At 37.1% G+C, this 26,520-nt stretch overlaps 1 protein-coding gene across 2 annotated transcripts in view; it reads left to right on the forward strand.

Annotated features, from left to right (window-relative positions):
• tox (thymocyte selection-associated high mobility group box) overlaps nucleotides 1-26,520 on the forward strand; it is a 66,709-nt gene that overhangs the window by 19,953 nt on the left and 20,236 nt on the right. Inside the window, exons 2-4 of one of the 2 annotated variants that reach the window (XM_067453866.1) lie at nucleotides 11,117-11,182; nucleotides 13,488-13,595; nucleotides 25,646-25,891. In XM_067453866.1, the coding sequence (XP_067309967.1) occupies nucleotides 11,117-11,182; nucleotides 13,488-13,595; nucleotides 25,646-25,891 (420 nt within the window). Of the gene's footprint in view, nucleotides 1-11,116; nucleotides 11,183-13,487; nucleotides 13,596-25,642; nucleotides 25,892-26,520 lie in introns of both variants that reach the window. The other variant, XM_067453865.1, reaches the window with a different exon arrangement.

Consider the following 26,520-nt stretch of genomic DNA (forward strand, 5'->3'; position numbering starts at 1 on the left):
TGACTTACATGTCCAAAATTGTACATATACTCAAAATAATGATGAGGAATGCGCACTACAACACTATGTGTTGTGTAACTCTCTGTGCTGGTGACAGTGGTCTCATGTGGTTATTTGTGAGGGGTCACCATGTCATGCAGAAGGTTTCATGTCTTCAACTAGCTGTTCTGTGGTTGCAGTGCATTGTGGGACATTGGTGTAGACATATGTCGGACTGCATCCCAGACACCAAAAGTAACACACACACACACACACACACACACACACACACACACACACACACACACACACACACACACACACACACACACACACACACACACACACACACACACACACACACACACACACACACACACACACACATACCACTCCTGTTGAGATAAAAATAACGTGACCTACCTTTCAGCTGCAAACATCCTCAAGTGAGCAGATACACTTAAACAGTCTCCCACACGAGTTAAACACTGTTGACCCCGCACAGCTGCACAAAAATCTGCACCATTTATCAAAATACAGAAATGAAACAGACACCGAAGACAAACAAGAAGAATAAATGTTGTCTTTGGGCTTTCGGTGCTGGAAAACACTTGTTCAAACACCCTTATCAAACCAAATTTTCCCCTCAACCAATCGTAAAATAAAGCAATTAAGTGGTCGTGTCACCATCTATTGGTCTCCAGTGAAATATGCCTTCATTTACCTCCATCGGGATTCCTGAGGCAGTAAATTATGATACACTGTAATTTTGTCTCACTGTGAAAGGATATTTAACAAGCCACTGGCTGCTCACTCTGAAACTTAATCATTTTTATCCCCCGTCCCCCGTCTTTTTTCAGGTCAGCTCTGTTTTAGATGAGATTCGGTCAGTGTTGAAGCATATCTAAGGAGTCGGTTAGTGGAAACAGACATTAAACTTCACTAATGGTTTAATTTAAGCTAATTGCTCCGACACCGAAAACCAAGAGCCGCGGGAACCGATAAATCGCTTCACGGCAACAACACGGGCCAGGGACGTCAGGAGGAAAGGAAAAAAAGCAATATGTCATCATTCATGAATCATTAAACCAATGAAGTCAAAATGTTTCCCAGAAGCTCGGCTGTCACTTTACAGACCGGACTGCAACGGCAAAGCTGCGTCAATGCGTTATTCCCCTTGAAATAAATTGCCGTTCTTCACAGATCTGTGTCAGGCTATTGTGGAGATAATTGTAACATAGGAGGTGGGTGTCGTTCTCAGTGTGGTGCTTCACCAATCAACTGATAGAAATGAATATGTGCATTACATCGCGATATATTCAGAAAGAATTCCACACAACACCTCGGAGGCAGAGCGCAAAAGGGAAAAGCCCAACTTGGTTTCTCGGCTCGACATGAAATCGTACCAATTCAATAAGAGCCAGCCAGTGATTTATACTTCATCCTCATCTCTGGGCCTAATATCAGAGTGCCTCTATAGGTAGTCATGAAAGTCACTCTAGCTCACTGTAATAAATTACAGTGGTGGAACACGAATGAAGACGCTTTCAGTTCAGCTTCAGGCTCTCAGAAAATTGCCATTTTGAGGAGGGGGGGTGGGGGGGTGGAAAAAGAAATCACTTTGTGCCGTAATGCAGTACAGACAAAGGTTATTCATCAGAGGAATGATTTGAAGTCAAAGATGACTGCCACTCTTGATATTGAATGCTAGGGAGCAAAGAGAGAAACACCCCCCCCCCCCCCTCCCCTCTCTCTCTCTCTCTCCCTTTGCCTCTATTTCTCTCCATGACGACCCTGACCCACTTTTGTGGCTGCTTATTATTCAGGCTACGGTTTATCCATGGAAAGAATGTGTATAATTTGGTTTGACAACAAACCCCTGCGTGTTCCTCTCAGAGAAGTGGTTGCTATCGACTGCGACTCATATCAAGTTATTTTTTATTTCTTTATTTTAATATAAAAGAAATCATAATGTACTCATATTTGGGGAATAAGCTATAATTTTCTGCGCAGGAACCATTTGAGTGTGTGCCTCGCGCAAAACTATTGCTGTTAGTAACAGCGTTTGACCTTTAGATTTCAGCTGAAATTAAACCATGAGGAAACCTCTCCTTTTCGCTCATACGTCCTCTTCTGCACTGCGTGCCATTATGCTCACATTTTTCTTGCCCTCTCTGTGTTTTATAAACGTTGACATGTTTAGAATGTGAAGTTTCACCAGTGACTAATTACACTTGGGGAAACCAAAGGTGTGCATTTGGATGTTGATAGTATTCGTCGCTCGAGCATCTGCTGATCAGAAATGAAACGCAGAGTGTTTCTGGCACATCTCCAAGACAGCATTAGCATCTTGCAAGAAGGCAGAGGAATATACTTTATTACCTGACATACTGCTGCTTTTAAGGGTCCACACATGTTGACATAGTGAGGTCGGCAGAAGGTCTGAAAGGCCAGATGTACCTTCAAGTTGATACGGAGCGACTGATAACAAGATGATGGGATTAATTATTTCCCTCAATCTGCTAACAGTGTCTAATGCAGTCACGTATATAGAGCTGGAGCAAAATGTGTTCATATAATAAATCATCTCATGTATGTTGTGAAAATGGGTGTGAGGAAAAAGTGGACAGGATCTGAATCTAATCAGAGGTTTGGGGTTTTGTGTTCATTTTAGTAAAACAGTATATATACATTTATATTTATATATACTAATATTCAAAGACTCAAAACAGAATTTAAATATATTGTATACATGCCTGTTTTTAGACTTAATTAGTTTTTTGTAAAATAAAATCTTAAAGACATAATTTGGTTTCTTTTTTATTACTTAATTAAATAAATGTATTAATTTATTACATTTTGTTTATTCACTTACCTGCATTGCAACATTATATATATATATATATATATATATAAACATTTTCAGTTGGCCAAATTGAATTTCTGTGAATTAAATTGCATCAATTCACAGAAATTAAATTTGGCCAACTAAAAAATGTAGATGTGATCCGTGACATTTTTTTTTAGAAAACCTGTTTTTTGCTTAGTTTTTTTTAACAGTGCATATTATATATATATATATATATATATATATATATATATATATATATATATATATATATAATACACATTTTGGAGTTATTTTTACATTTATTCACATTTATTTGAATTGCTGCATGGCCTGTATGTATGTATATATATATATATATATATATATATATATATAATATATAATGTAAAAAATTTTTTCTTATATATATATATATATATATATATATATATATATATATATATATATATATATATATATATATATATATATATAATACACATTTTGGAGTAATTTTTACGTTTATTCACATTTATTTGAATTGCTGCATCGCCTGTATGTATGTATATATATATATATATATATATATATATATATATATATATATATATATATATATAATGTAAAAAATTTGTTTTTTACATTATATATTATATTATATATATATATATATATATATATATATATATATATATATATATATATATATATATATATATATATATATATATATATATATATAAATATATAAAAGAAAATTAGTTTTTTACATGTTTGAGTATTTTAAAACTTATGCAGGTAAAAATGTACCTGCATTACCTGCAAACACGTTAAAACAATAGTTTTTTGCAGTTTATTGAATGTGAATAGTTTAATTTAAATTGTACCATTTAATTTGAACTTATTAATAAAACCCTTAATCTGAACATTTCAGATGTTCAAAATAAAAAAAAAGCTGGAGATAAAAACAGCTGTGAAATATTTCACATTTAAGAAGCACATTAGCATTGAAAAATGCATTATATCCATTTCTGTCAGTTCAAGAGGTTTTATAATAGATATTTTAGGGGGCCCATATATTTCAGCAGCTCCGAGTCCAACATAAAAGGGGACGAAAATGAGCATGGTGCTGAGTAGTGAGTGCATTTAAACCACAGGGTGTGGAAAGAATACACACTCGCAGTTTGATTTTCCCATACTCTGACCTTCCATAAGAAACTGATGAGGAATGAAATTGGTTCCAGTCTCGCGAAAAAAATCTCTGATTCACATCTGGACATTTGAGAGAGAGAGAGAGAGCGAGAGAGAGAGACACACACAGAGACGCTCAAAATGTCCTAGTCGGTGGAGCAAAAATGGTTCCTTACTTTCAGACAATGTGAAAAACTGTCGCACTAACAATCAAGACCTATGCTGCATTCCTGCCAAACAACTGCATTTAATGACTGAAAGCTGTACCACATTAAAACATTTGTGAAAAAAACATGATGCCATTCACATCTGCGTCACATGAAATGATGAGTACAGCACAGCAATAAAGTCTGAGCACAGGTGCAACGCCAGAAATAGGATTCGTTCTATTTGATTACAGTATGTATCACTGAGCAGGAGAGATGTCACTTCTAGACATATCATCCAGTGCCAGAGAAGCAAATGCATAAAGCCAATTTGACAAAGGGGTCAATATACAGCATCCAATAAAAAAGAAATCTACAAGATCTGCCAAGAGCTATAAACATCAAAATAATGGCCCCACTGTTCAACAAATATATTCAATTGGCTCCTCTTTTCTTATTTGTTTCTTGGACCATTTTATATTTTTTGCCATTTACAAAGTCGTAGAAGTCAAACATGATGTATGATGGCGAAAAGTATGCCACGTCTATGGTGAAACGTTAGCCACGTCTGTACAACAGGCAATCAAGAGAGATGATGCGAGGCACATTGATTGCACGCAAGTTGCATGATTATGTTCGGCGCAAAGCATTCCATTGCACTCATATCTCATTACCCCTCTTCCTGAAACGGCGGCCATTTTGACTGGGTGCTGCTACGGCAGAGAGAATGGGTGAAACAAGAGAGTGCCATCAGCCTCCGGTTCCACAGGAAATGCATGATAGTCTGTGTCGCTTCACCAAAAAGGCCTCAAAATGTCCTTTGTTTGTAATCTGCTCTTTCACCAATATGTCTGCGGCATCATGTGCCTCTCCTCAGATCCCTTCCCCCCTTCTTATGATATCTGTTTATATTGGATCTGTACAATATGAATAATGTAGAGCAACCAATCTCATTACCATGCTCAGATATAGAATACAGATTATTGTATAACATTTGCATAAAATTATGGCTCTCGCTGAGGGAGAGGGAGCATTTCTTTCACAATTTGATTTATTGGGTTCATTTATGGTGAGAAAGATTAGGTTTGAGTTACATAAAATTGGCTCGAATGTGAAATTTATGATACTTAAGTTGGAACTCAACACCTTAAAATCTGATTTTAATAGCTGGAAATTTTAGACACATTTCAGTCAGAATGACTTTTCAGGAAGACCTTTATCATCATTAGCACTTTCAAAATGAAGTTGTTTCATAATTCCACACATGCATATATTTTGCACCTTCTTTTGCATAATACGCTCATTTACAAATCCTCAGGAAGATGTATTTTGCTCATATAACAAATGCAACATTTCATAGCTTTTATTATATTACACGCACTATGCGAGCATTCCAAATGTGGTTTTGCCACAAATGCAATATTTTTTCCTGTGATCTGAAAGGCCTTCGTTTGCGTCAAATTGTCGATGTGCATAAATCAATAGCGTATCATGTTCATATTAAAGCCCATAATTCTAGTTTTGGAAAAACAGTGGCACACTGTCAGATATGGATGTTTGAGGAGTTTTTTTTGTGAATGCAGTACAATATAATTAGCTGGAGTGGCCAAGTACTTCGCTCAAGGGCACAGACTGGTCCTAACATAAAACATAAGGGTTTAACATCATCCCAGCTTCACAGCTTGTTTTCATCCCAGAACCTTTCAGAAGTCCGTCCCGGCCCAGCTAAGTGGCAAACACTTAAGATTAGAGGAACAGAAGTTCCTCGTATATTTTAATAGAGAGTTGTTCAGAGCTGGTCGAGGCTGGCAGGGTGCCCTGGTACCTTCCTCCTCAATAGCTGGTACTCTTATATAATAGTGTATGCCAGGAAAAAGAGTTTGGCGGGAGGAGGGGTGGGGGTTATATAGGTTTAGCCAGAATGTTTCCATTTTATCTGTGTACACGGTGGGATGATGAGGCCAGGCAGGGGGGCTCTGCAGAAATCCTGCTGACCTCTGGAGAACTCCGAGAGCAATACACTGATACGAGCTCCTCTCAGACTGCAGGTGCTGAAAGCTATTACTCTCTTGATTACGGATGGGAATCTCAGGATTTAACGATTCTGGTTCCTATTTCGCTTAATGATTCCGGTTTCTTAATATCGTTGAGGAAGTACCAGATAATTGATCCTGATTACACTGTCATTCTGTTTATACAAAACTCTGCTCATAAAGGGTTAGTTCACCCAAAAATGAATCAAAATGATGCACCAATTGTTCCTTTGACTATTTATAGTTAAAAATAAACATTAAAGTGTTAGTTCACCCAAAAATGAAAATTCTCTTATTAATTACTTACCCTAATGTTGTTCGACACCCTTAAGACCTCCGTTCATCTTCAGAACACAAATGAAGATATTTTTGTTGAAATCTGATGGCTCAGAAAGGCCTTCATTGACATTAATGTTATTTCCTCTCTCAAGACCCATAAAGGCACTAAAGACGTCGTTACAAAGCCCATCTCACTACAGTGATTATACAAAAATTTTATGAAGCAATCAGAAAACAAAAAAACAAAATAACGACTTATATAGTGATGGGTCGTTTTCAAAACAAAGTTTCGAAACGTTATGAATCAGCGTATCGATTCATGATTCGGATCGCCAATGTCACGTGATTTCAGCAGTTTGACACGCGATCCGAATCCTGAATCGATTCGCTGATTCATAACCGTTCGAAACTTTGTTTTGAAATTGGCCCATCACTATATAAGTCATTATTTAGATTTTTTGCGCACAAAAACTATTCTCGTTGCTTTATAAAAGGATTGTAGAGCCACTGTAGTGAGATAGGCTTTGTAACGACGTCTTTAGTGCCTTTTATGGGTCTTGAGAGAGGAAATAACATTGGTGTCAATGAAGGCCTTTCTGAGCCATCGGATTTCAACAAAAATATCTTCATTTGTGTTCTGAAAGTGAACGGAGGTCTTAAGGGTGTCGAATGACATTAGGGTAAGTAATTAATAAGAGAATTTTCATTTTTGGGTGAACTAACCCTTTCATGTTTATTTTTAATTATTAATTGTCAAATGAACAATTGGTGCATCATTTTGACCAAAAAAGCTCTTAAAAGTCACAAGAATCAGACTATTCTATCTAGTGTTGATTTTTGTGTGTGATTCACAGTATTAATTCACACAATATCACCTTGTAAAATAGTTAAGTTTTCCTGTGAGACTGCGTTGGCCCTATTCACACACGTTAATTGAGGACATTTTGGAAGCTAGTGTCGGATTAGAATCAAATACAGCTCTCTCGAACACCTCGTTCTGATCGACCGTCACCGTCGAGACCCTCCAGTGACACTAATTAGAATAAATTAACAGAAAACCCCTTGTAAGATAAATACAGGCATTAGCGAATGAACACATCCCTGGCCACAGTTCAGTCCCCGCACACACACTTTGGCCCGTAGGCCTCGTCGTTCTGAACCAGGGGAGTCATTTAAGGATGAACAGTTTAATTACAGAGCTAATAAGTGTTGCCACAGACTTTCTAATATTATTCTGGGAGAACACTAGCATGTCATTACCCTCCTCCCCCAAAGGAACGCTTCCTATTAATCATAATGAGGAATTTGTTAGCATGTGGTCATGTCAGTTGGGATCAATTTCTTTTACCTAAGCTTTCTATGAAGCTGCCAGACGCTCGGGGCGGAGTATGGAAGAGATCGATTTACAGTCCCGCAGCCATTAGGCCCTGTTTTGTTTTTGTTGTTTTTGTTATTTGATAGCTCATTTGCATCAGCGCGGCAGCTGCTGAACGCACATTGTAGTCGTTTGTTGACCTGCTCGCTCAGACACTTTCTTGCTTTTCGCACTAAAACCTGTTTATTTTAGGATGTAGTTGATGCCTGCGGCCCTGTAGTTTGATGATGGACTCCTGTATTGTTTTTTCTGCTAATAATGCAGTAATTTGTGTAGCACATGCAGTTGAGCTGTCAGATTTCAGAATGGCAATCTGCACTAGGTGTGGTTTTATTGGTCATGTAATGGCACCTCAGGCTCTAAAAGTGAAGCTACATTCACACAAAATGGCTCCCGGCTTGCCACAAGATTCAGAAACGCTAGTTTGCACGAATCAAGGAAAACCTCAGTCATAATCGGCCTGTACAGCTCGCAAAATGGAGTTTGCACATTGCCGGGTTTGCTTCGAAAGTTTTATGGCCTCCCAGTGTAGGTGAGGGAGGGTGGTGGCCAACTGTTGCTGGATGGATTTGGTGTCAGTTTGATGTGTTTAGCTCTGAGGTTTCACTTTTTCAGCTAAGGCCACCTCACACTTTCCACTGGCACATTCATATGCAAATAGTGTCTGATAGGGTAAAAGCTAAGCAGATAGAACAGCGGATAGACACTGAGAAAGAGAGATGTTAAAGGTCACAACAGTAAGAAACCAGAGAGAATCTTTATAAAAATGGATATGGTGTGAACGGCTACGTCTCAGACTTTCTGTTATAAATAACTGGCTGCTGTGTGAGTGGGAGACAGCGCTGTTGAATTGAGGAATGAGGTTTTATTAGTCAACATACAGTAAATGGGAATAGAACCATAGACAGGCTGTATGTACTGTCAAAGTGTAGGGTTTCAAATGCATGCTCATTCTATTGCTGTTCTATGCCTGTGAGTTCTAAAACCTAGTTAGTTCCCTACTTAGGTAGCATTTTATGGCCCCACTATACCAATCTAAGGAAATCTAAATCTAAGGCAGCATTGCGTGCCTAATTCATAGCAAAAAAGCAAAATCTCATAAACTAATAACTTTTCCAATTGTTGATTTGCTCTTTTATTTACAAGGTGAGATGTATTATGCCATATTGCAAGTTGCAGTTTTCTTCCATTAATAGTAATAGTGAACAGTCTTTTTTTGACTACACATGAGAAGCTATGAAGGCAGCTCACTAGGTCCCATTTCATTTAAGCTGCTGTCTATGTAGGAAGTAGACAAAAAAAGGCAGCTCCTAGGTTTTGTAAAGCAGCCACTGTCATGTGTCTAAACTAATAACTGCGGCATAGCTGAAAAATATTAAATTTTTCAACATTTTCTCTTTCTTATGAATAGATTTGGGTACACTCATCTTGAAGTGATGTTTTAAAATAGCAAATTTAATAGTTTAAGAATAGCCACATCTTAGATCAGCCTGATCACATTAATCACAATCAATAAGCTAGCATGAAATTAACTGTCATCCGTGTGCAAAAACCAATCAGATCGGCCCATCAACTCACACACTTAAAAGGTCGCAATGTGATAGGCTTTCATTAGGATTATTGCCATTTCATTTCCATAGAATTATCTCGAGCAGGCATAATGAAATGAGATGTGCTGCTTGGATGAACAGAAATACAAACATTCAGCCAGTGACAGGCATCAGCCACGAGTTTCCTCTCTCACCCCATCTCCTCTTCTTCATGACGCCCTCCTTCTCATTCTTTCGTAACACTCAAATAAGTGTCATGGATCTGTGTTAATGACAACCCTGTCAGGACCTTTTGCTGAGAAAGCCATTCCCTCACAGCCATCTTTAAAACACATCTGATTTTTGATAATAATCAGTCATTTTTTAATGGGTTTTTTAAAGAAGTGGAGCTGATGTAAATTGCCGCGTATTTGTCAGGAAGGCGTGTCAGCAGAATTGGTGTGTGCATGCTTGTGTTGCTGAGTGGACTGTAGCAGGCAGGCGGTGTGGGCTCCTGTAATTTCCCAGGTGTGCTGCACAGCTGGGTCACAGGCTCATTCTCCTTCATCACACAGTTAACCTGCACTGACTCAGCTGAAGCTGTTTTGAGCATCTTCAGCAGGTGAATGCACATGCTGCATGTGTACTGTACAAGACACTGCGGCTGAACTGATTGATTGTGCTTTGTCATGGAGGTTTAGAAGATTCATTACCAGTTCTTGTTTCATAAAGTTTTCTCATTAAACTTCAAGAAAGTCAACATGAAGTACCATGTGCAACTCCTTTAACCTGCTGTAATCTGACGTATTTCTGAGTGAAACAGGATATTTAATGAGAAAAAAGCTTGATTTCATCCATCTGGAATAAATTGTTGTGCAGATTACGTGCCAGAATAGAGTCGGACATCAGCCAAAAAAAAGGCAAGTTGTTTCAGAGGCGAAGAGGGCGAAGATAAAAAACATGCACAAAATCTATATTTCATTTTTTTTATTTTATTATATGAATATATTTAATAATATTAATGTTAAATATAATTTTTTGGAGTAATATGCACCAATCAATTATACAGAACAAGACGAGACTTAAGAAAGCAAATATTCCCAATTTTTATTTCACGTTGACTGTAAAGGTAAAGCATATATTTAATCAAATAGCAGCAAAAGAATTGCAAAATTAACAACTCTAATTTGGTGCTGCTAGTGGTGTAGAAATTACACACTTCATTTTATCCTAATTGTGGAAAGCCAATTACAAAATCTTAGTGTAAAAAAAAGAAGTGTTTGTATTTAATTATCCGCCAATCTTACACGTCTTATTGATTTAACGGTCCGTTGATGGTATAATAAGTCAAACTGTCGATTTAACAGGTTTTTGTAAGTTTATATCTGCAGTGAGACACCTGGACCCTTCCTACAGTCTCAGGTCTATCCTTGTGTGGGCTCATCAAACTCGCACACGACTCCCTCTGTTTTATTCCACTGCGCACATGAAAGCATTTCATTCATCCCCCTCAACCAGCAACTTTAATTACCACTGTACTAATTACATCAAATCACTGACATCTCCATCTGATACGGCAGGGACTTCAAAGACTAATTGTCTCTGAGCCCTGCGTTTTGGGAAGAAAGCACTGAACTGAAATACCAACCGCATGTTCTGTGGCTCCGTCTCATTCTGTGGCTCATATTATGTGTCAAGCGAACATTTCTGACTGTTTATTTATTGCTTTTCCCCCTCTTTCTGTCTGTTTGCAGTACGACAGTGAAAACATGTTCATGAGTATGCCAGAGCCCAGCCAGGACTTTGTGCCAGGGAACCAGGTGGGTTAATTACTGCTCACTCCTTTTGTTTTAAGTCGTAATTAAACAAATTTAAGCCGGCGCATCACAAATTAGAGCCACTATCAGTCGCCACCATAATCAGGGGCTATTATAACATGTAAACAAAGCATTTAAAGCTTAATGAAATGAAGCTTTAATGCATATTGTCGCAGGCTTTCATTTCCTCCATTTACACTTTCATTAAAAACGACACACGGTACGGACTGCAAAACAAGTCCGTGGGTTTATAAAAGGCAGACTGCAGAGCTTCAGCGCAGTTCTCCTCCAGTTACGGCCATTACTCATCGAAGGGAAGTTTATTTCAGGATACTTACACTTGTTCAAAAAACCAAGATAAAAGGCTGTTTCATCAGAGACTCGAGCTTCGCAGACTAGTTAGTTCAGCAGATCTTGCTATAAAAAGCACAGCTTGCTTGATTCATTTTTTTAACTAAAACATGCAGTTCAGTGCCATAGGGTCAGAGGTGAACATGGCTGCTTGAGGAGCGCAGGTTGACTATGGGGACCTTCTACATGTTTGCTTAATGAATTAAGGCTACAGGTTAATTAGCACCCCTTAGGACACCTGCCACATTCTGCTGTAGAGAAGTGAATGTGACAGGCGACCGGATGCACTGTAGAAGGGCCAAACATGTGTGCACATGCAAAATAGTACGTTTAGAGTCGAACTTTAGGATTTTCCCCCTGCAATATTTCTCCCTGCTAGTTTTATCTGCCTCTAGCAGGCTATGTATAATGTTGTTGCTCTATTAAAACATTTCCTTCCTGCTTTTGTCATGAGCTGTTTGGGTTTGGCCCGTTTTTATAGATGCATTGATCTGAACTATGTGCTTGCATTCCATTAAATTTAAGCAAGCTACATTTTGACATTTCAAACTTCGAATACTATACACAATGGGATGCTGAAATATTACTCAAGGTTAAAAACAACTTTTCTGCAAAGCGCCTTGACGCGGTAAACACAATGAAAGCGCTGAATTCAATCTGTTTGCGGATCACAGAGTTTGGCCTTTAATGTAATGTGCAATCGCTCCCGCTCTAAAATAACTCCCTCCCTCCCTCCATCTCACTTGTGTTTTTCTCATTACAAGTTAAAAAAGTGTTATGAATAATTATTCCATTTGCAAAAGTAAATTTAATAATGAAACACATTTTAAGAAAAAACTGTCCATATGGTTTGGCAACTTGCTCAAAACATCTTCTGTCTTTTAGTTTGACATAAGTAACGTTTAACAGGTCTTTTTTCTGCTGAAACGTGTGAAGGTGCAATTCACACCTTACTCACACATGTCGAAAATTGTATATTTAAACTTAATCATGAACGCAATAGCTTGCAGTTTGACAAAGTTTCTTTGTGCAATGACATATATTTAAGTTTGATGGTCAAACATGGGTCATGATGGTCAATCAACTGACTTTTAGGTAAATTAGTTTAACTATATAATATAATATAATATAATATAATATAATATAATATAATATAATATAATATAATATAATATAATATAATATAATACATTTAACAGCAAATTACCATTAGGGATTTTTTTTAAATAAACTATTCCGACTTATCTAATCTAATATCAGTGGACAAATATATAAAAAGTTGGACAAAGTTAATAATCGACCGAAAACTAAATGCTAATAGCATCCTCGGACATGTCAGAGATTTAAAAGTACATGCCTAACTAACTATGATGTTGAGGTTACATGCTTTGCTTTGTGCTTGAAAAGTCATGTTCAGCACATGGCATATCATTCAATAAGCATTCACAATACATTTTGATATAGAGAATTAGTGGGAATTACAATCTAACCTGTAGGCTGTAGAGACTATGCCCAGTGGTGTTATAGCTCTCAATAGGAAGAGGAAAATAAATAAATGATATTTGACTCATGAATTATTCAGCACTCTGTAGCAAATGCATTCAGGAGAATGTAAAGGAAAGTGCACTAAATTACGGGTCACTTGTTTATTTCATATAGTCTTTACTTCTTTAAACACAAAAAGCTGCATACATTCCTATTGTGCCACCCATTATATAGCCTGAAATTGATTTAAAATGTGCATTGTCTGCATTGCACTTCCCTACACTTTGTGTTTAAGGTGCTCATGCTACAGCTTTAATGCGGGTGAAGATGAAAGATGCATTGAGAATCTAAAGCACACAGTGCCAAAAAATGGATTGAAGAGTGATGAAAGTTGAATGAAGTCTTGCATGTGCTATCGTTTCTTGTTACACTGCTGTGTCGGTTGACCCCTTGGCCTTGCATCCCACTGTAGTTCCGTGTGCCTGCCAGTCCCAGCCAGACGCAGCACAGCAACAAACAGGCCAGCGGCCACTGGAAAAGAGAGACCCCTACACACACGGACGGCCACCGTCTGACATGGGTAAATAACCCCACACCAACGCCGAGCAGACGCCCATCAATGCAAAATAACATCAACTTACATTATTTGTGTGTTACGTATTGTGTATGTGAGTCATTCAAATGGACCCTTTTTAGATGTACGGGTTTGGAAAATGGAAATGGCTGATACTATTGATGCACTAAAAACTATGGAAGCCCGTTTCCGCCACTAAATACAAAAATTAAAAAGAGTAATTGTGACTTTTTATCTCAGAATTCTGACTCTTTCTCTCACAATTGGGAGTTATAAAAGTCACAATTTTGACTTTTTTTCTCACAATTGCGAGTTTTAAAGTCAAAATTGTAATATCAATTATGTGATATAAAGTCAGAGTTGTGACTTTAAAACTCGCAATTGAAGCAATTTTATTCAGTGGCGGAATTGGGCTTTCATAAAAAAACACTACTTTGTATAAATCGCTTAAAAATAAACACTTTTTAAAAAAACACAATCATTTTAAATGCTATAAGTGAAGTTAGGCATTAAAATATTATAATGTACAGTATGAAAATATATATATATTCTTTTTTAGATTTGCTACAGATTACATTAAACAAGTTTATTAAATTATTAGAATTCTTAAAGATTCATATAAGTGAGCGCTAGACGAAGCAAAGGATACCTATATGTATAAATAGAGGAAATTAGCAGTACAAGTAAATATCGATTATACACCTATTACGGTAAATTTAATAAAATACGTTTTTTGACTTTCTAAAATAGTTATTAGAAATAAAATGAATATCAATAAATCAATAGAGAGATAGATTACAACAGTTTGCTATAACAAATGGCATATTTGCATATCTTACCAAAAGATATAATTTCTTACCAAACATGAAAATGAAGCTAGCTAGCTAACTAACAAACAAATAAAACAAGAAAATAGTCACAGATACTAACTGAAGATTACATATAAGACATATAGCTTTTAAATTAATTTGTACACATTTTCCACAAATTAAATGTTATCGGTTATCCTGGTCGCTAATGCTAATTTAGAGAATGGTGTGTAGCGACACCTTAAGCTCATTTGCAGCAGTAGGCCTACCTACTAGTTAGCCAGTAGTTAGAGTAATATAACACAAAAGGGTACTGCTATTTTAACTTTACATTAAATAATGTACATTAAGAGAGACAAAAGGCTAACCTGCTAAATTGAAGTGGAAAATACATCAAAGTCTTTAAAAAGGGTCCATTGTACTGTATACAGTCTTTAGATGATGTCTGTCCCTGCATCCTGCACTCCATTGTTGTGTAGATCACACTTTTATTTGCCATTGAGCTCCACATTGATTTCACATGTATGAAAAGGATTGCTGTAATTTAGAGCTTCTTTGAGTCTAGCACTACTTTTATGTTTCCCTTTGAATCTTAAAACTCCCTTTGTAGATATTACTTCCTTTTGCTTATGAGCTGCAGTCTCTATTTTCTGCAGTTTTTGTGCTTCCTTGCATCTCTTTCTCTCTCCTCTCTCTTTTTCAACTTCTCTCTTTCCCTCTATTGGGAACAGGTAATTACTTTTATTGGCAACAACAGTTGAATTCACCTTGACCTCAGTGTGTGGTACGTAGCCACAAAGCGTTCTCCTGCTTTTAAACACACATTAACCGAATTAGAGAGAAGTGTACCCCTGTGCCTATTTTAAACTTCACACTCAGGAAGCTAAAACTGAAAAGCGTCCACAGCTCCACCGCTGAAGGCAATACATGTACTGCAATAGTGTCTTTTAATCTGCTCTATTAATACAAACTAAAGGTAGTCTGGAAAGCGACCAAGGCCAAGTGTAAGGATCATGGTCATTAAATGAATGGTTGGTGAAGTATTTTTGGTTGGATCGGATAGTTTTTAGGTTGACTTTAAAGGTGCAGTGTGTGAATTTAGTGGCATCTACTGGTGAGGTTGTGAATTGCAATTTACAGCCTGGTACAAATTTGGTTTTGGTCTATGCGGCGAATTTTGCCCTTCATGACAACTGTGAGGGGGTGAATTTTTTTTATAACTAATTTGTTTACATTATATAAAGCCTTACGTTTCTGGATAATTAAGGGGGTTCTCACTAAGGGACAGGTATGGCAGTGCAGATATAAATTTTTCATGTTGCGATTAATTGCTGAAGCTTTTATCACGATATATGATATTATCATGATATTGAAATAAGTTGCAAAAAAAGTATTGTCTAGCATAATAGCTTTAAGAACTATTTTTGTAATAACAAAAATAACTGAATGTTTAAATACAATAATACAATGCACCAAAAATATATACAGCTCTGGACAAAAATTAAGAGAAATCAATGTTAAGTGGTCTCTTAATTTTTTCCAGAGCTGTAAAAGTAAAATTTTCAAACAGATAAAGTGCAAAAGAATTAGGTTATAAAGAACAACAGGTAACAAATTACAATAAGGTCTTGTTATTTAATGCATTAACTAAGATTGAGCAATAGCTACATTTGGTACAGAAAGTATAATGTTTTTGGTAATGTTAGTTCAGAAATACTGATCATTGTTAGTTTTATCTTAGGTCCATTAAAAAAAGTTATTTTGGTTTTGATTTTAATGTTATTAAACAGTAACTAAGAAATTAACATTACTTAGAATAATTAATTCTTTATAAGAATTTTCATTGTCAGTTTGGTAATAATGAATTAACATGTTAACTAATGAAGTCGTATGTCTCAAAGTTTTACTGAATAATAAATCAAAAAAATTCTAATCATTAGGGCATGTTGTAGTCCAGATTAAAACATAAAAATGTTTAAGCTTGAAAATAAATAGCCTATTAAGTCTTTAAGTATTAAGTATTTGGTGCTGTGATGAACAGCACTGAGATTACAAAAAAAACCGAATGGCTGTTTTAAAAACTTCACTAGCGCTTGCTTTTGTTTGCGGGGTTTCCGGGGTAAATGCTGCATTCTGCAGTTCATCAGCGCCCTCTGCTGTCAATGAGTGGCACTTCATCAGTGCGTCTCCTTCACTCGTTCATGTGCTTCTCATTTACACCTGAGCGCACGTCCATTTGACGCAGAATACAGCGGTGTTGAGCATTTATGCGGTTGATGGGCAACGTATTCTTGAGTGCATTATAAGAAATGTAATAATTGTTAATAAATTATTATTTACGATATTTTGAAGTGCCCACGATAACAATATCACGCATATTCATTATCGTGATATATCGCATTACCGAAAATCGCACATGTCTAGTGGATAGCCATTTATCCGCCGTCTGTTAGTCATTACGTCCCCTAAGCTTCGCCCACATCCCGCCATTTTGCCTTTTTTCTGTTATTTCTGAGTGAGACGCGATGATGCACTGGCAAGATGGCAACAGCCAGCTCGTCTCTACTTTACACTTCAAAACGACTCTTCTGAATCATATGGGTGACGTCACAGACACTAAGTCCATATTTTTTTAGAGTAGCCGACACAGGGAAAAAACTGTAAAGAAGTTTGTCCCTGTAGGGCTACTGTAGAAACAAGGCGGCGGAAAATGGTGACTTCACTGTAAGGGGACCCGCGGTGTATGTAGATAGAAATGAAGGTAATAAAACCATAATGGTTCATTATCGAAGGTCTTTATACCTCTGAAAATATAGTTATGTATATTATATTGCATTTCTGCCAATAGATCCTCATAAATACTACCCACTGGGCCTTTAAAGATCTAAATGCTGCCGTGGTTTGCGCACTGCTATGAACAACATTGTTACTTTCATAAGCCGGTCCTCAGAGCGATTGTTGAGCTCAATGATGTTAAGTGTACCTTTACAGATTTCATTTATGGGCATAGATACTAAAACTAGAGGTGGCCCTTCACATCACTGTAGTTGGAATAGCAAAGCTTTATGGACCATATTTTCAGTATTTGCAGAGTTAAATTGGGCTTTTTGGAGGTGGAGGAATCTTAAGATCTCGTAATGAACTTTAAAGTTATTTTGCTCTTACTAAATGGAGCCAGAATGTGTGTAGTGGAGCTGATAAAACTGGTCTAGATCCAACATAAACAAAATGGAATGTATAGATAAATAAACTGATTACTGATTGAAACACCATTTTGGAGCAATTTTTCTCCTGACTAATTTGATAGATAAAAAAATATAAATACTAGTTGTCATTTATAAGCAAGTTTCTCTATTGATGCATACCTTAAAGTATCGGTTAAAAAAAAGCTTGATATTGCCCAGAAAAAGATACAGTTAATCAAGCAACAGCGAAGCAAGTTGTCACACTATATGGTGTAAGCAAGCGGCAACCACCCTCAGTTTCTGTTGAAGCCAATACTGAAGTAACTTAAACTTCAATTCATCGACTGGCCACTAGAGGCAGGCTCCGGAAGGGAGCAGAATCTCATTGAGCCCCATGTTAAAATGCCCAACTTTACAGCAGAAAAAAACATATTTACAACCTAGTACAAATTTGGTTTTAATCTATATGGCTAATTTTGCCCTAGTCCTAATTTTGTGAATTTTTTATAACATATTCGTTTACATTATATAAAGCCTTACATTTCTGCCTAATTAAGGGCGTGGTCCCTCAGTGACAGGTGGTTAGCCATTTTTCCCGCGTCTGTTAGTCATTTCGTTGCCTAAGCTCCGCCCACATCCCGCCGTATTGCCTATTTTCTGTTATTTCTGAGTGACACGTAATGATGCACTGGCAAGATGGCAACAGCCAGCTAGTCTCTACTTTACACTTCAAAACGACTCTTCTGAATCATATGGGTGACGTCACGGACACTACGTCCATATTTTTTTACAGTCTACGGGTGTAAGATGTCGCAATGCAATGTGCCATTAAATAGCCTATTATAGGCTTTTAATCTAAAAGTTTAAAAAATATATAATTAAAACAATTATATTAAAACATCTGTGAATAAGAAATTATATACATTTTAATTGTGACAACTTACTGACATGAAATTTATGAAAACTAGCCTTGTCCTAAAAACATTTGTATATATATTGGCTTTAAATAATGTTACATTTTTAGTGGTTGTACATTTAACTTGGGTACAGAGCTGGTGATGAGAGGGATTTTTTATATATAAAGGAAACGGGCATGTGTTAAAATGACATTTAAAAACTTCTGTTAATCTCTTTGAAATCTGCCTACCCTTTGCCATCAAAACATTCCCAGTGATTGACAACACTTTTGAAAACCTCGTAGCTGCTTGAAGTGACAGAATGTGATACCGTTATCCATCCGAGCATCTCTGGACGTGGAGATCCGTTCCTCTCTGAAAGACATAACAATAATAACAGCTCAGAAAAAAATAAATAAACTGAATCAATGAAATGTTAAAATACATAGAGCATTCATCGACCAGACTGCACCTCAGCACTGTCTGCACACAGGTTCTCTCCTATCTTACCATCTCCTCTCATTCCCCCTTCTTCCAACCCAAAACCATGTGTTTCTTGGCCATTAAATAAAAGCCACATTTATTAGCCCAAAATGGCGGAGTGTTGAGCGCATGTCAGCCCACAAGCGCTCTGTATCAACGTTTATTTATTTTAAATGCAGCAGCAAGATGAAGTAGCGTGTGCCAGCGATGCTAGATAAAGCCGAGCTTACCGAGCTGTACAGAATACACTCACCGAACACTAAAAATATACACGCTTCTCATATTTCTGGACTATGCTCAAAGACACTACTTGTGAAAGTGCTCGCTTTGACTCACAGAGAGAGCAATGTTCGCTTTGGTTTTTTGATTAAAACTGATAAGTGTTTAACAGTCACATTCGGTCGGCTGAAATTGCCTTATTTGTGTTATAGAAGATGCAATGCGGCATTCAGAAAGTGTATTGGAAGTTAATACTATAAGAGCAGCACAGACAGATACGATGTTATTTGTTTGTTTCTTGCACAGAATGTATTTGCCCACTGCAATGGTTTGACATGTATATAGTCTCTGATGAGGGGGGTTGTCAGATTGCTGTGTGGGTTTGTATAGAGTTGCTCGTATCCATCCCCCACCCCCTCCCCCCAGATGTTGCAGAGCTCTTGGGGGACCAGGAGAAAGCTGTGCATTTTAAACATGCATAAACTAACCTTGTGCTCTCTCCTGGGAATGAAGAGGCCCGTTCTTACATGTGTTTTTTAGTGTTTTTCAGACACGTTCAGAAATGTTCTCTTGAGCCAAACTAATGTTCCTGTACAACATATTTATTCAATATTTCAGTAGTGTAAGATCTTAACAATAATCGCTCAAATAATCTAGCAGTTTATGTTATTGTATTTTTCATAATATGCATTATTCAGAGATATTCATGAATTGCATATTCATGCATGCATGAGCTTTAAGCTGCTCAAAGGCATTGATGCAGCGTGCCGGACAGGGAGTGGTCGCTGGTGGACCACGCCTGTATGCTTTGATCCCGTTCGGGCTATAAGATGCCGCACAGCCCGGGTCAGACGAGGCTTTACACGCGCTCATGTCACCTCCATTAGACGAAGTAAAAACCTCCTCCAAAATGCTTGACCTTGATACTAGCACAAGACAGACAAGCCCTTCTGCATTTATCCAGAAGCTCTCAACAGTAATCGGCAGCTCAGCGGGTCCGAGGTTGTTTTGGGGTCCCGGCCAAAGAATGTTGCATTCAAATGATCACTGCCCCTGGGTCCCAGAGGTATTCATTACAGGCTGAATTGCTTTCGTTGCCTCTCTCACACGATCCCAGACTAGATGGCAAATCAAAAGCCGATTGGAAAAAAAAAATAGGGTTAAGTTTAACTACTGTAGCATTTATACCTGACATCTTCATTATTCAAAATTACATTATAAAAAGCCACCTCATCTGCAGGCGCAGCTTACCGTTGTTTACGTTTCCTTTTGCTGTTCTTTGGCAATTTAATTGGTGGAAGGGCATGACAATATGTTGGAGCGCTCCTCTTGCCACATGGAGCTCCGGGTAATGATCCACAGTCAATCCCGGAGTGATCATTTAAATAGAGTAGGTTTTTTTTCTGAAAGTCGATTTCTGCAAAGGCAAATAGCTTAAAGTGTTCCCTTGAAGAAAAAAACCTTTTAAAAAGTTGCACCTAATGCCCTTTTCACACAGCAATCCCGGTAAATTACCGCAAAATCACTAGAACTACTTCACCTGTAAATACACAAATATGCTGTTCACACAAGCAACGACGTTCTGGCTTTTTACCGTTAAGAGACCATTCACACATCGGCACCAAAACACTGGTAAATTCTGTGATTTCGGTCATCGGAAATGATCTTTAAACGCTGTGCCATTGTCTTCATTCGCCCGCACGAGAAGCACTTTAGTTTTACTATCTGTTCATTTTGACAGCATTATTTTTGACAGGCTTAAGGGGATGATCACACAGAATGCGTTTTTGCTCTTAAAAATATGAGGCGTGCCTAATGGTATCCAATTTCAGAGCACCAGCGCTGATGAATGAAAAAGAAGGCAGGGTCATGAGCTGCGAGACGCCGCGCAACCGTCAAAGAAGTCCATCTAGAAAGCAGCGGGTGCTTACTGTAAACGGAACTGAATAATCAATCTCAATAAGAACATTGTGATTGGGCCAGACTAGACTTCTTATGTCAGCGCATTCAGACCTTGTACATACTCATACCGGTAATCTTCATTCTTTGTTCACACACAGCATCATACCGGTAATTTACTGGTAAATGTAACACTTCTCATACTGGTAAATTGCCAGAACCGATTTACCAGTATTTTTGAAAAGTTCCTCTTTACACATGATCTCTTAAAGGTAATTTAACGGGAAAGACTCTGTGTGTGAGAGGGGATTAACTCTAATCAGGCCATTAGCATAGCGCTGGTGATAATTACTATCATATATTTTAGTAATCATCATAAATTAGGTATCATTCGAAAAATGACGGTTAGAGTTTCAAAAAAAAAAAAAAACGAATATAGACAAAACACATAGTCGGAAAGGTCTAAGACTCAAGGTTCCATGTTTGGCAACTGTTTTGTGATAGAAGTGATATTGTGACATTTTAATTTGTCACAGGAGAACACGTCAAAAGAAATTCAATGGAATATGGGTGTCACTCGGTGTCTTTTTTTGGTATAGCATTAGCACCTAAACAAAATCAGTGAACTTTTTGTGATATCAGCTTCAAATTTGCAACACAGCTTGTTTGGACATATTGATTTTACATCAATTTTAACGTAAAAGTTATTTTGTCAAATACAACATGTTTAGTGCAGTACAATTATTTTGTACATTCTATAACCTTTTATTTTTTATTTTCTTTTATTTATTTATTTTTGCTGTGCAATAATCTGCTAGGTGTCTTCTTTAAAAAGAGACCAAATCTGTATTCCAAAGCATTTATGAATTACAACCATTTAAGTTTGGATAGTGCATTTTCACATGCTCAAAGATGTGAAATTTGTTAAGGGGTTATTGCCCAGAAAAAAAAAGACTTAAAAATATTAAAGGCATTTAATACTCATTGACATTTTTGCACCGATACTGGGGAATGTTGTCATACTCTTTGGGGTAAACTGTCACAATGATCACAAAATGCCAGTCAATTATAGGAAGTGTTAAAATTTTTTTAAATAAATTGAAACATAAAACAATGAATCTTATGCTGATCTAAAATGTTTAAAATGGCATTATTTAAAATGTTTAGATAAAACATTTAAAGTGCATATGACAATTTACCTGAGTACAATTTTAGATAGAGGTAAAATTCACAAAAAGTATAATAATAAATAACTTTTATAAAGTTAATAATTATTAAGATAATTAAGAATAAAACACAAGAAGGCATTTATTTTTCTACATTTATTTAAAATATTTTCTTTTTCATATCATTATCATGTTTATGAACATATTTTATTATTATTAAAATAATAAAAAAATATTCGAAATTGAAGTAGGTGTTTAAACCAACATACAAAACCACATTTAATTTAAAAAGTGGGATACAGCTTTCCCAGTTGACAACTAACTTCAGTCTCAGCCATCCCTCTGAATCGGTTGTCTATCCGAAAGCATCTCCTAAATTTGTTTTAATGCATTTTGTGTCATAATGACGGGGCGTATATCTTATCTCAAAATGCACGTTTTCTCATCCACCCCATATCTCAATCTGTGTGCTCTTTTTTTCATAATGACGAGCTGATTTACGCCTGTGAAGATGGAAGGCTTATAAACAATCTACATCTCCATTGTGAGGCTGCAGTAATTTAATGCGTAATTTCTGCTGGTGAAGCATTTCTGCCACTCATTCACCACTACACTATGTTAAAACACAAGAGCTCTTCTCTTACATCGTTCCACTCTCTCTCATTCTTTTCCTTATTGTCCGTGTAAACCACATCAGATACATGACTATTCCCCCAGTTTATTCCACTTTCCCCCTCCGCTGTGAAGCTTTGATTGACTGCTGACTGTGAAGTCGCCCATAGACAATGATTCCATACAGCCATCACAACCATCATGGGTAATTGATAGTAGATTTAAATGACTCTCCCGCTCATTTGCCATTCATCTCCCACCAGTCCCATTACCCTTGTGCTATTTGACAGGCAATCACCTCCCTGAGAGATTTGTTGTCCAGTCGAAATGATGTCACACGAAATGGACAAGGACTCGCACATTGTGGATCTCAAAACTTGTCATTTTTCTCTCCTTCCCCTCCTTTGCATGTAATGCGAATGAGGGTTGTTGGGAAACTATGTGTCATCCAAAGTCCTCATTTACACAGAAATTGTATTTTTTTCTTCCATGTTCCATTTATTGCTAAATGAAAGATAGCCTTTTAGAGGGAAACCGCACGCCTAAATTATGTTAAAATTATACCCAGCGATCTGAATGTAACTGGATTATGAATAGTAAACTGAACCGAATGTACAGATTTTGTGCGGGTAATTTCCCGCAACCGTGACTCAAAATTTAAAAAGTTCATTTAGTTCATTTCAAACGATCTGATTCAGATCAGAACTTTCTGACCCTGGAGGTTTCGTCAGATGATACAAAAATATTTCAATTCCCAACAACATGACTACAGATTGAACAACGAAGCATGTTTAAACAAGAGCTTGGAATTGGAAAGAGTGACTGACTCGTAGCGCATATTGCTTTAGAAAACACATTTATTCAGATTAGCTGGAACGTTTCTGCAGTTTCCAGTTCAATAAGTAGATCTGCATCAGCTGACACAATGTTTTGATATATTTGTACACTCGGCCTCATCTAACGTCTTCTTTTTCACAACAAAAACACACAGATGTAGGAAATGTTTGCAATGCTCTTAATTTTTGTGCATTTCACTTTTCTTTTTTTCAGAGCCACACACCACAGCACAGGGTTATTTATTTCCTGTGTTCTCTTTCGTGGCTGCCTGTTTACGTGTCACAAAAAAAGGAAAGTGTAAAAAAAGAAAGAATACCAAGAAACGTCTCGCAGCGTTACAGCACAAACAATCGCACCTTGACTCGAGCGGACAAAACGGCTATCCGTTCCTGCTCTTATTTATTTGTATAATCTTTACCTGGATGTAATAATTTATTCTTCTTTTCCATCTTTCAACAATAATTACACAAATAAGTACATTATTTGCATGTATCAACAGCAATGTAAGCCACTGCAAACAGTCATCTTGTTTTATGTGATTTATTTTTTTTAATTTGGCAGTGAAATCATTCCTCTAAGGGCCTTACTGTATGAATTATGCCAGCATATTTCCCGCAAACAAACGCAGACATCTGTGAGGCACAACACAATCAAATATGCAAATGAGCATGATACATTGGCTTTTAGAGGCAGAAGTAGGAAGCTCATTAAAACGATTATTGCAATCCTTAAAAGTAACAGTTGGACCGTTATTTGAGTTGAGTTTGAATTTGGAACCAATTTCATACCTAATTGCCTGTAGTTGGCTGTCTGACAGGTTCATTTAGTTTGCTGCAAATAAAAGCTATGTATTAGAGATAATAAAGCAGCAGAAAAGAGAAGCCCCTTTCAAGGTAAAAAATAAAAAAAGGAAGAAATAAAGAGAGGGATCGTTTGAGTCATTTCGAGTCGAATCAGAGGCTGAGGCATATTTACGGTTAGCGTTTAGTGAAGTGCTCGGCACGATGTGTTTTCCGGCTTCCCTTTGGTACAGATAATAAACTTCAACTCTATGCCTTCTGATAACTGTATGTATTTTTTTTACAGTATTTCACTCCAAGGGAGTGTTTACCGAATAATTTATGATTTTGCCTGGATTTGTACAGCCTTTCATCTCCTTATCTGCTTTACATCTTTTTCATCACAGTCTAAACTGACAGGGGCTGGAGGAGGCAGCGTGCAGGACGGGCTGTTTTAGGGCAGCCAAAGCAAACTTCACAGCCGAGCACAAGTGACTGTTCAGCCTCATAAAAGCAGCCTTTTGCTATAGTCTAATGAGATTGATTGACCATTTGCATATAATTTTACTTCCTCAAAGGCTCAAATAGTACGAATGAATCACTGTAATGTGCAGTGCACTTTGATGTACTTTATTCAGCATTTGATTTGCTGCGTATATATTTGTGATTATTCCTTTTTCTGTTATTGATACAGCGTGAATCATTGCCATAGCTTCTGTGGCAAATATAGAACATCAAAGAATGTTGGTTTTCAACAAGATTTTTCTGTTCGCGCTGTAACCCTTTTCATTCTCTTATTTATAAGTATCAAATGGGCAGTCTGTCCTTGTTCTAGCCTACGGGTGACCCCCCATTGTGCAGTATTTCAAACTAACTGTTTGGAAAGCCTTTTCATGCTGCCTTTGGAGACTATCTGACAAGAATGCTTATTGCATTTCACCATCCATGCACTGGCTTTTCCATTTTAAAGTTACAATGTCAATTTTATGTTGCAGACTTACACTGCGATACCATTTTTTCACAGGTTCTTTTGGATTGACCTCTGAATAAATGATAATGGACATCAAAAATGCATTGTATTCATCATCACTAATGAGCAGTTAGTCGTAAAAGAATCATCTTTTGAAAAATGATGACACGTAACCTACTGTGTCTCTGTTCATTCTAGCAGTCCTACCCAGTGCCCAGTCTCGGGGACGAAGACTTCAACATCCCGCCTATCACTCCCCCCACCCTCCCTGAACACATGCTGGCACACTTGCCCGAGTCTGAGTCTGGAACGTACCATCACCTTTGCCCCCCTGTCTCCCAGAATGGACTGCACCCCTTTCACCTGCAAGGAATGGACCTGACCGGCATGTCGGTCCCCAACATGTTGGGTCAAGATGGCGGTCTGCTCACCAACTCCCTCTCTGTGGTGAGTACTGGCGCTCTCTGTCTAAGACCTGAGGAATATGAAAGCCTGTTTCTGCCTTAAAGGGTAATTAATGGATCAATTCTGAAATAAGTAGTAGTCACACTATGAAATATAAAGCCACAATTATGAGAAATAAAGCAGCAATTGCATGATTTAAAACATGCATTGTGATATATAAATTCATAGTGTTATAAAGTGATTTATGAAAGTCACATTTAGTAATTTTAAGATAAATCACATTGTAATTTACAAAGATAAAATAACAAGAAATAAAGTTGCAATTTTTGATTGTGATTTTTATATATAGGCTATACAGTATCAGTCAAAAGTTTGGAAACATTAAGATTTTTGAAAGAAGTCTCTGCTTCTCACCAAGGCTGTGTTTATTGGATCAAAATACAGTAACAGTAATGTTGTTCAATATTATTACAATTTAAAATAACTGTTTTATTATTACTCCAGTCTTCAGTGCCACATGATCCTTCAGAAATCATTATAATATGCTGATTTGCTGATCAAGAAACATTCATTATTATTATCAATGCTGAAAACAAGTTGTGCTGCTAAATAATCCTTTTTTTGTGGAAATCATGATACACATTTAAAGGTTTGTGGTAATTATGTCTAAA

This window comes from Pseudorasbora parva, chromosome 9 (genome assembly GCF_024679245.1).
Source record: "Pseudorasbora parva isolate DD20220531a chromosome 9, ASM2467924v1, whole genome shotgun sequence".
In the NCBI taxonomy this organism is placed as follows: domain Eukaryota; kingdom Metazoa; phylum Chordata; class Actinopteri; order Cypriniformes; family Gobionidae; genus Pseudorasbora; species Pseudorasbora parva.